Here is an 11,775-nt window from a genome sequence, read left to right as displayed (position 1 = left end):
CTATAGCATGCAGTAAGGAGTAGTATGGCTCTTCTGGCATATGCTCTGTTCAACGCTGTATAATTAGGCAGTGGGTGATTTTAAGGTTGATTGATTATTTCATCACACAGGTGTATTTAGGAGTTAATACTTGTGTTGTGTCTGTCTGCCACAGCAACAAAATAGGGCAAGATATATATATATATAATTTTTTACAAAGAAAATGACCTTTTATTTACACACTGTACATGGCTAAAATGCTAGTCTTTTTAAATGCAATATTTAAAACCATACCCACAATATCCAACAGTTATTTACAGCAGAAGTCCCAACATTCCAGTCTGTGAAACTATTTACAATGTATTCCATCCCTGAGTTTTGGTGGCAAAAAGTCTATGCCATTTTCTGCAGCTGGTGCAGTCTGAAGTCAGGTGGCTTGAGGAAATCTGGAAGAGAATCCAGCTGTTCAGGGGGGATGGACTGTGTGAGCTTCTGCGTGGCTTGCACGAACAGGGACGGAGGGGCCGTCCCCGAGAGCCACTGGAACGCCTGCTCGCCCAGGAGCGTCTTCCACTGCAGCGCGTCCGTTTGCAGCTGGCTCTTCATCCGGAAACGCAACTCTGGCATGAAGAGGATGAGGTAGCCAAGACAAACGTGCTTCCGCCGCATATCGAAATCGCTCTGACATATCTGATTCAGGAGGCAGTCCAAAGCGGTATCACCAGAGCGGTCCGTCACGTAAGGGGAGGCACCGTGCCCCAGCAACAGGATCAAACATTCAGGGCGCACCAAGTCACAAGTGAGCTGCAGTGCGGTCTTGCCGCCATCGATGTGAACACAACCGTGGCGGTTCAGATAGCTCTGCCTCTCAGTTTCCGAGAAGACTCTGGCAGAGTCCATGATCATTTTAAGAATGTTGACGCGGTTGTAACGGACGGCGATGTTGAGGTGCGGCGTGGTAGACGCTTGACAGCAGCAGAAGCTTCGACTTGGCATCTCCAGCGCTTGGATTGAATAGCGATTTAGGAGGTACCTCGCGTACTGCTGATGGTCGTGCACCAGTGCATACAACATAGCCTCGCACGGGGAGTAAGCGCACGCACGTCCATCGTCCTCCCAGTGAAACACCTCCATTGTTCGCATATCCTCCAGCACCCATACTGGTAACAAGTCCCTCACTGCTTGGTAAAAGGCGAACGATGTTCTCTGACACTGTTTTTCGGATTTATAATCCGCACGGCTGTCATACATTCCCAAATCGAGAGGCATAGTCAAAACTGGATGTCACAAGTCCTTCTTACACGCTTTCGTATTTGACCAATACAATTACTTGACATGCACAACGCACTTTTTGTGCAAAAGCAGATTCTACAGTTGTTTTTAGTAAGGATATCACTATGACAAAAGTTATCACATCAACCGTTCTAAATTGTCAGGATGGATCGATCTTACTGCTCTGCGCTCAGTTCCAAGAGTTTCATCACAAAACAAAAACAGCAAAGCTTTCTGTTAACCTGGTCAAAGATGAATAACAAACTGTCCAAGTTGTGTTATGGTTACGCATGCAACCAGTAACAAATATCATCGAATTGTTTGCTTCTCGCTAGGAGACGCGCCCCCTTCAAACCCCACAATAAACTCCATCTACGGCTTATATATCCACATATGACGTCCAGGGAACTCCCAGAACGGCCGCCCCAGTTGGTTCCCTCTTGTCGCATCAGGACACACCATTGGCTCCCCTGCATTGCAATGCTCAGCTGCGTCATCGGAGTACAAAGTACCCTCAACTTTTTTCCATATTTGTTGCGGACGCCTTGTGAGCGGGCTGTATGACGGTCGGGTACGCTCCCGCATTGAGTACATTCAGATCAGGACGCATGTTTAGTGGCGGGTCACCAGCCAACGTTATGTAATTTAGCGCATTTGAGTGGTGTGCCTCCTGCAGTAAGAGAGTACAGCGGCACTACACAAGCCATTCCACTACTTTATTAACACCAGGGATATTAATGATTATTATATTAATAATATGAATTAGCCGTAGCTAATTACAGGTAGCAAGCTGTAAAAATGGGAATGATAGAATCTGGGAAGAGAAAACTAAAGTGTCTCTCTTTGTTTAACAATTTTTAGGCTGTTGTCCAAAAAAGCTTGTATGTCCAGGGGCATATACAGTTCTTCATTCACTGCAAATGCAGCAGCACATTTTTGCCCTAACTATTAACTATGTTTTTGTTTGTTTGGACAGTTGTACAACTGTATCCTACCATGTTTAAAAGGATGCTCTTAACTGATAAACAGTAGTTGAAATCTATTCAGCTTTCAGATTTAAAAAAAAAAGAAAAAGAAAAGAAAAATCCTCAGGCTCTCAAATAATGTTTTTAATGTCTGTCTCTGCTCTTGGCCTACATACCATTGCATGCATACATGACTGAGATTAGGTCAATTTGGGGTTATATCACTTCAACTGTTCAGAGGGGGGCTTCACTTACAGTAATCATACTCTTCTAATCTGGAGGATGGTAAAGGTGTTACATGATATTCTATGTCAGTGTCTTCTTTTACCTAGAACACTCAATTGATACAAAACAAAATATCAATGGCAGCACTGGCATTCACCTTGCATACATTGTTTTAGGAGATAAGACTTTGTGACTTTGGTCAATAACACATCATCAGGAAGCTATGAACTCCTTCAACTTCTAAGGGACCGTTCGTTATTTATAAACGGGGTCACCGGAGGAAAATAGGGGAGGGTCATGTCTTTTTATTCTTTGTTGAGGGGAGGGTCACCTAACTTTTTTTTGTCTAGGAGGGAGGGTCACCCATCTTTTGTAATAATGAAAACAGCAAAAAATAAAAGTGGCTTGTTTGATTGTTGTTCTGTCGCCATAACGTTCTCTTTCGTTCCATAGCTCTGTCAACATTGAACAATGAAAATAAGGGAGATTTCCCGGATTTCTCAAGCAAAATATGGAAAATGTCAACATTCGTCCCCATTAACGTTGGAAGGGTTGGAGCAACAAAGTAGCCTACTTTATTCACGCCTAACAACCTATATCCATTTGGTCAACTTTATCCAGCCCTAAACAAGCTAAATTTAACTTTGGTTTACTTGTAGTTTACCGTGTAGCCTAACTTTAAACAGTGTGCATGCTTAACGCAAAGCATGCTTCATTCATCCACACATCCAGCTCCTAACGTTTTGACAAGCATTTCTACCAATTGACCTTGTTCCTGCCCATCTCTAGCTTTGCTGTCTCCATCCTTTCTGTTTTTGTTGTTTGCAAAAAAATATATAGTATTTATTGGTAACCAGCAACAAGTGCAATTTGTTAATGCTGTCATTCTCTCTCCTGCCAACAAAAATGTGTTAATCCTACGTTCCAAGTAGTGCGTAATTCTGCTTCATAAAGTTGAACAAATACATTTGGTCATATAAATAGCCAGTTTATGGTCTACAGTGTAGTTGGTAAGTTACGGTAGGCCAACTTGGAGTGAATATACAGGGGGAATTCTTTGTCTAGCTGAGTAGCCTGGCAGGTGCGCACATAGGCATAGCCTACGGCCGAACACCGCAAGCGCTAATGAATCTTGCTCTCATGACAACCACGTCGTTAACTTAAATAGGCCTAGGTTAACATCACTCTGAGTTCGCATTCAAGCAAGCAAAACGATGATTTGAATACATCTGTTTCACTGGAAGGGCAAGGGGTAACAACAGGACAACACAGAGACAGGCCAGAATGCAGGACTAATGTTATGAGTATTACAGAAATATGGGATATTCTACGGGAAAATATTAAAACAGCAAGACAGCAAGGAAACGTTAAAATGATAAACCTGGAAAAAAGCAACAAGTTCATGTGTTGAATTTGTTATTACCCAGTGTGCTTTGTTGAATGGTCTCAATGCTTTATTGTTTTATTTCATGTGAATACTTACTAGAGGAGTAACTTTTCAAGTAGAATAATGCAGTTGCAGGAAGTGTGCATTTAGTTTCCATGCTTATTGTGTTTCCACAACAATGTTAGCGAGTAAATCTACTGAAATGGCCACCATCTTGGTGAAGTGTGATGTGTAAGATCAGAAAGCACAGGTTGATTTTAGGACGTTAGCATATGTTGATGTGTTATCATAGCATAGCGCATAAGAGCGAGGGCGGACGACATCGTCAATTGGCCGGGGAGGGTCATGTCATTTTTGTAAATGCTGCTGGAGGGTCGTTGAAAATTATATTGCAGGCGGTGGAGGGTCATGCAACTTTTGATCGAAGCACTCAAAATCCCTCCGGTGATCCCGTTTATAAATAATGAACGGTCCCTAACTAATTGTGTTTTCCCACAGACACACCTGGTCTGGTTTGGGGTCATGCAGTTCTAATGAGCTCATGGGAGTGGAGGTGGGGATACCACACTCCTGTCATGTGCTGTCATTCATGATGCGGGCAACAGTGACAGTGTTGTGAAAACACTCACCAGACAAATTACTAAGGTAACACCAAGATTTCTATAGTAGTTCTATGGTAGTGTATCGTACCTCTATGGTGTTCTGTAATACCGCTATAATATCCTTACTCTCTATAGTGTTCATACAGTCTTAAAGTACTTCTATAGTTTATAAGTATAAGTGTATATTAAGATTATTATAATACTTTGTCCCAAAATACTATAGTTCATTTTCATAAGGGATGTTTGGGAGATGGCCATGTTAGCACATCTGCCATTGACAAAACTGTACTAGTACAATGCATTGTTGTGCATCTTTCTGAGCACTGTTGCTGGGCAATGTTCCTGAGTATTTCCTCAGATATTGGTAAACTTTTTTTGTTTTTTTAGGCACCTTATTCATGAGAACCTGAATAATCAGAAAGCAAATTAACATGACCATCCAATTGGAACACATGGAACCAGTTATGTGGTTACCCTGCAACATTGCTCAAAAACCAGAGTTGAGCAAACTACGGCCCACGGGCCAGATCCGGTTCCAGCTGGCTTGTCATTGTTGATAACTGATATATCCTTTTTAATAAAAGAAATTAAAAGAAACTTTTAGAAGGAAATCAGTAGTAGTTCCCACTACTGACCATTATACACTGTGAGAGGGCACAGCCATAGGCACAGCACCAAAGGCTATATTTGAGTGGAGCTGGCTCTTAAAGTGAAACAGCATCAAATTAATTCATATTTATATTCATTTATTCATATTCCTATTAAAACAAAATTACTTTGTCATTATTATCATTTACATATAAATATAAAACATAAAAAACACAGCCAAAATGTTTGCCCACCCCTGATCTAAATCAACACAATAAAACATTCATATGTCTGCCCCTTGCATCAATATAAAACCATTTAGCGCTGAGACTGCATCCAGTTAGTCAAAAACCAATGTCAGAGACTTCATTCTCTGTATTATATGGCAGTGTGAAATAAGAAGAAGTGTTGTGGCACACTCAGAACTTCAATATGCAATTATTTATTAGACCAACGTTTCGGCTTGCGCCTTCATTAGCTCTAATTTCAAGTCTTTATCCACCATCATGAGCACCTCACAAGGTGTGCGTTTACCATCATCAAACTTATATGGCAGTGTACCATAAGTTTGAAGGACTTATTTAATAGAACTGCATTAGGTTGCTTTAAACCCACATTCTATAGCACTCATAGGTTCTGTGGTTAGTTTGAAGGCCTGTCACTTTACAAGTTCATTTGTGACTTTTTGAGTACATCTCTGAAACAGTATTTAGGCTATGGGATGTCAGGCAGATCAGCATAGTTGATCTGTTGACTGTTTGCAGATTTACATATACATTTTTACTTTAAAAGATTTTGAGGAATAAAGCCTCCATTTTATCATGTCGCCCAACAAAATAGTGACATTCGTTTGGTCTGACGTTCTAAAGAAAAGATTTTAGACCACTCCTTGCGGCTGATAAAGGCCACGTCAGCATTCTATTACTGCTGGACCTTACAGCTGCATTCGACACGGTCTGTCACAACACACTGCTCACCAGGTTGGAAACACTCTTGGGTATCACTGGCACTCCACTCTCCTGGTTTAGGTCATATCTCACAGCTAGGGAACAGTTTGTTTCCATGGGTAATTTCAGGTCCCCCAGTTCACCCCTTTCACATGGTGTTCCCCAGGGTTCTGTCCTAGGTCCCCTGCTCTTTGTCATTTACATCCTCCCCCTTGGTCATATTCTACGTCAGTATGGTTTAAACTTCCACTGCTATGCTGACGACACACAAATCTATATTCACACTAAGCCCTCCCACACACTCCCTCCCTCCAATCTGGTCACCTGTCTCAATGCCATAAGCAACTGGATGACACACAACTTTCTCAAATTAAACCATGACAAGACAGAAGCCATACTCATTGCCACACCATCTGTACTGAAAAAGCTGGAACAATCACATTTATCCATCCCTGGTTACTTCACCACCACTACCTCTGAAGTCAAAAACCTTGGTGTCATAATTGACTCTACCCTTTCCTTTGACTCTTACATCAAATACATCACTAAAACAGCCTTCTTCCACCTCAAAAACATTTCTAAACTCCGCCCGTCCCTTAACCCCACCACTGCTGAGATTCTCATTCATGCTTTCATAACCTCCAGACTTGACTACATGCCCTGCTCTTTGGTGTCTCAGCAAAAAGATTAGACAGGCTACAATACATTCAAAATTCCGCTGCAAGAGTTCTCACCCGTACCAGGTCCTGGCAACATATCACTCCCATCCTCCATCAACTACACTGGCTCCCTGTACAATACCGTATTCAATTCAAAATCATCCTTCTTGTCTTTAAAGCACAACATAATCTTGCACCCTCTTATCTTTCAAGCCTCCTGACCCCTTACCAACCAACCCGCACCTTACGCTCCACTGATGCCCACCTCCTATCCACCCCCACTGCACCTCTCCGTTCCATGGGTGACAGGGCCTTTAGCGTGGCTGGCCCCAAACTCTGGAACTCCCTCCCACTTGCACTACGTCAAAGCACTTCCCTGTCCACCTTTAAATCCATGTTAAAAACTCACCTTTTCACTCTTGCTTTTCCTTCCTACTCATAACCTTGCCTCCTCCATCCCACTTGCTCCTCTATTACTGTTTTATTTAATTTTTTTATACTGTTGTTGCAATGTCTGTCCCCTGCTGAATGTTTAGTGTGTTTCACTAAGTGTACTGTCTATTTGTACTGTCCCTGTATATGTTGCTTTTATGTCTATGTTCTCTTGTATACTGTCTCTGTTTGATGTTTTTATGCTACTCTTATGTCTATATCCTTTCTCTTATTGTACAGTGTCCTTGGGTGACTTGAAAGGCGCTTTAAATAAAATGTATTATTATTATTGAAAATCAGTCTCTCAGTTTGCGGTGCTCTAATGAATTTGTGTTCTGCACATGGGGCAGGTGGGGCTCTGCTGAAGCCACTGATTCACACAGCTTCTACAATCCATCTGTCCATTGGCATTCTCAGGGTTGAAGATCATGGTGGGAAGGTCATAAGTGACATTTATGGGGAGGTGGTTGGTGGTTTCCCAAATGATCATGAATTGGTGCACCAGGTAGAATTCAACCTCAATCTGAGGAGGGTGAAGCACGGCAACAAAAATGACATCCTCAAGTTCAATCTTGATCATCAACATCATCACTCATGATGATTGGAGGTGTTTGCACTTGTCACAGATGGTAAAGCAGTATCTTCACCATCACTAATAGTGGTAATGGGTATGTCTGCCCTTGGTGGAGATGGTGACCTTGCTCTCTGTTGCAATTCTGAAGGGGCATAGAGGTCTCGTGAGGTTGCTGGTTGTGGGGACCTTCTGCCATTGGTTGGCATGGAAGACTCAACTGGCCTGGACCTCTTGGACCGTCTTGAGTCCTCATCATCACTTACGAGAACATCATCCCTCAGAAGAAAGAGGGGGTCAGCTCTCAACTGGTCCTGTAGATCAGTGTGGTGACTGACAGAGGGTCCTGGCTGTGAGGAGTGTCCATCTTGGCTAGACAGCAAGTAGTAGCCGCTGTTTGATTAAACAGCTCGGCGAGACTGTCGAGAGGACCGTTTCCTCTTCCTGCTGCTGCCACGGGTTCGCATTTCCTCACTCATTTTTAAGAGAGGTGTTGGAAACTAAAGGGCAAAATGTAGAAAACATTTTATTCTCAACTAAAACTGAACTAATTATGTGAAATAACTAAATCAGAATTATGTGTGGATGTTGGAATCTATTTAATATATTTTATTCATTAGGTCTAATATTTGACAATATAATTAAAAAATAATACATAATAAATTACCTTGTTTAATGCAAGTCCTTAGTTCAAAGTCCAAGTCCAAAGGTTAAAAAATGATATCAAGACCATTATTTGGATAGGGAACTTGTATAGAGTTGTAAATCACAGTGAATAGGAGACAGATGTTTGAAAATTAGATAAATATGATTTTAGAACATTTTCATCCTAAGCCATGATTGCATCACAAAGTTTTTTTATGTTCCATGGAACCAATGTCCAGTCCTTATTATGTCAATGGAACCTAAAGGCCTGCAGAGGCCTGTAGATGTTCTGGCCTGAAGAAAGAGAGGGCTTCCCCACTGGGTCTGGGATGGATTACTGTCCTCATCTCTGATCTATGGACCACACCTTGTGCTGCAGGGTAAAGCCAAGAACTTTCTGCATGTTTTATACCCCATCAACACGACCCATTCTTGAGCTGTTTTTACACATCTCTCTTCTATCTCATTATTTCTGATCCTCACGGGATTGCTCAACATACAGGAACAAGGACAGTAGCTGAACTGCTGAATCTAATCATATTTTATTTTTTATATGAAGATGGAGGTTAGTTTAACTGTGTTAGTTTTATTTTAGTTTTATGGTCCCAGAGTCCCATACCTTTTTAATAGCAGGTCATCTTCACACTGGCCAGTGTGGCATTTCCCTAATTTCCATATAAATATTTTTATATATTTTTGATACATGCCTACTATATTTTGAGGTTTATTTTGATGCACTTCAAATTTTATATTTTATTTTAAGATACATCTTGATGCTTTTTTCCTCATCCCTGATGACACCTACATTGATATGTTGTGAAAAGTTGTTGATAACACATCTTATTTATCAATAAAGGTTGCTGATATTTGTTCTTGATGATTTACTGGAAGGAAATAACTGAAAAATGCCATTTCTGCAAGGGAACATTTGATGTTGCAAGACACCTACAGAAGCCCTGAATGAGGAAGCAAAATGACTGCCTGAGATTCATGTGACCTCTTTTTTGCAATTGCATTGGTTAGCACTGGGGTTCCCATCCCTGCTGAAGAATTATTCAATCAAATGGATGTCTCATTTTGTTTAATCAAGCCAAATTGGGTAATGTTGCCTGGTGGCAACACCATACAATAGGGAACATTTCACAAATAGTTGCAGCACAAGTTAAAAGACACTTTTCCACGCAAGTATTGGGTTAAGAATTGATATGGAAATTTTGTTTTATTAACAAAAAGTTCATAGTTCCAGGACAGTGTGCATCATTCCTCCCATCATAGTGCATCAGGTTGACCACACTGGGGTGGCTTACAACCCTAACCACACAAGAATGGGCTGAGTCACACCTGTGCCACACCTGTCACATATGTTGCCGTCATTAATTGATGTATCTTTCGCATGCATCTCATCTCTCGTACTACACCTAAAACAGAGAGCTATATACAGTCCTGAAGTCCTGAGTTTGGATTTAAATATAGTGAGAAACAAGATGAAAGAGGTTTCTGCTTACTGTAGGACCTGATCCAAAAGGTGATGTCTCGTGTTGCACTTGTAACAAGAACTTTTTCTGCAGTGATGTTGTATGTCATCCAGCAAACAATATGTTGGTTCAGGGAGGTGGTGGGAGAGAGACATAGCAGAGTTAAAAATAAAGTTAATATGGCAAACAACAGGACACAAGTAAAAGAGAGTGATCTGCACACCATATAGCTCCCATGGAAGGTTTTTTTTTATTATTTTATGTGCTGCAACGTTTCAAGCCCCTGGCTCTTCCTCAGGCAACCAAAAAGTGTTTCACAATGTACCATTAATATATCTACATTTGTCCTTACTCACACGTGAATCCAATTAGATAATCAATTCCATAGTTTCAATCAATCAATACAACTATATTATTGTTAGCACGGACCCTTCCCTCCAGATGTGTTTCTCTAGTCCTCCAGGCATAGTATTTAAAAGGCCACCCAATCTACGTAATATGTTAGTAAGAGCTGATATATCGTCAGCAATACCCACACATTTTTTAAGCTCCATACCGGCAGGCAACTACCCATGAGGGAGATGCCAACAGTGTAATTTTACACACAAAACAAACAGATTTAATCATCCCTATAGTGGCAAACAATATCAGATAAAAGGGATAATATCCTGTACAACGACCAATGTAATCTACATGTTGAAGTGCCTGGCGTATATCGGCAAAACTACAAGAACTATAAAAAACTGAATTTCGGAATATCGTAGTGCTATAAGAAATAATGTCGCTTCAAGTCCAGTGGCTTTACATTTCAACAAAGCCAAACACACAGTTGCCAGCCTTCGCTACTTGGGGATTGAAACGATAAAATAGCCACGTAGAGGGGGTGACATAAACTCTATGCTATTAAAAAGGGAACTCTTCTGGATTTACACATTCAATACTCTAGCCCCTAGGGGTCTGAACGAAGAATTACAGTGCATGAAAATGCACTGTACTGTTCTTCCTAGGCTTCTTCTTATTACAGTGCATGAAAATGCACTGTACTGTTATTCCAAGGCATTTTATTATTATTACAGTGCATGAAAATGCACTGTACTGTTATTCCAAGGCTTTTTCTTCTTATTCTTCTGATTATTCTTCTTCTTCTAACGCAGTTAATGCAGCTTCAACCGTTTAACGTAGAAACTTCATTCAAACATTGCCGCGTAGGTCTTAATTAGGACATGTGGGCTTTGTATTTTTCATCTTTGTAACTTTTATACTTTTTAAACTATTAATTAAAAACTATCAAAATTTCCCCATTGACTTAACATTAGATTATGACATCACAATACGGCCGTTAAGCAATTAGAATCCTATGGCAGGTGTTCGGGCCACCTGCATCAACTGCCATTCTCAGGCTTTAAGCATACAAACTGGCCCTATTAAGACTACACATCCTGTTCAACTGCTTCCTCTGCCGAAAACTGTTTCAAAATAAAAGTCCTCACTACAATATTTCACTGTTAAACAATTTAACCCTTTAAACTACTGAACTTTTTAACTGTTCAGCCATTGTAACTGTTACTTGTCATCAACTATGACTCCTACCCACTGTAGCTAGTTAGCATGGTTAGCATGTTAGCATGCTAGCACGCTAGCATGTTAGCATGCTAATTAGCATTTTTAGCAAAACTGCTAAAAATGATTAGCTAAGTTAGCTAAGTCACATGGTTAGCATAGTTAGCATGCTAGCATGTTAGCATGCTAGTTAGCATTTTTTGTAAAACTGCTAAAAATGATTAGCTAAGTTAGCTTAGTCATATGGTTAGCATAGTTAACATGCTAGCATGTTAGCATGCTAGTTAGCATTTTTTGCAAAACTGCTAAAAATGATTAGCTAAGTTAGCTAAGTCACATGGTTAACATAGTTAGCATGCTAACATGCTAGTTAGCATTTTTAATAAAACTGCTAAAAATGATTAGCTAAGTTAACTAAGTCACATGGTTAACATAGTTAGCATGTTAGCATTGCTAACATGCTAGTTA

The 11,775-nt window shown here is 40.6% G+C and overlaps 1 protein-coding gene across 1 annotated transcript; it reads right to left on the bottom strand.

Annotated features, from left to right (window-relative positions):
- Positions 1-220: 220 nt before the first annotated feature.
- ankrd9 (ankyrin repeat domain 9) lies at positions 221-1,563 on the bottom strand. The gene has a single exon (XM_076299923.1). It carries the CDS (start codon positions 1,246-1,248, stop codon positions 373-375), a length of 876 nt encoding a protein of 291 aa, XP_076156038.1. The 5' UTR covers positions 1,249-1,563; the 3' UTR covers positions 221-372.
- Between the last annotated feature and the right edge of the window lie 10,212 nt (positions 1,564-11,775).

Source organism: Alosa pseudoharengus, unplaced genomic scaffold (assembly GCF_046254945.1).
Source record: "Alosa pseudoharengus isolate Yale_2024_CS ecotype anadromous, Long Island Sound unplaced genomic scaffold, YU_APseudo_1.1 YU_APseudo_1.1_scf_22, whole genome shotgun sequence".
Classification (NCBI taxonomy): Eukaryota; Metazoa; Chordata; class Actinopteri; order Clupeiformes; family Clupeidae; genus Alosa; species Alosa pseudoharengus.
Note: the sequence above shows the minus strand (reverse complement) of the source record. Positions and strands in the feature narration are given on the sequence as shown.

What these genes read in the sequence shown, in the direction of transcription:
- ankrd9 (XM_076299923.1), bottom strand. Translation starts at nt 1,248, where the DNA reads ATGCCTCTCGATTTGGGAATGTATGACAGCCGTGCGGATTATAAATCC.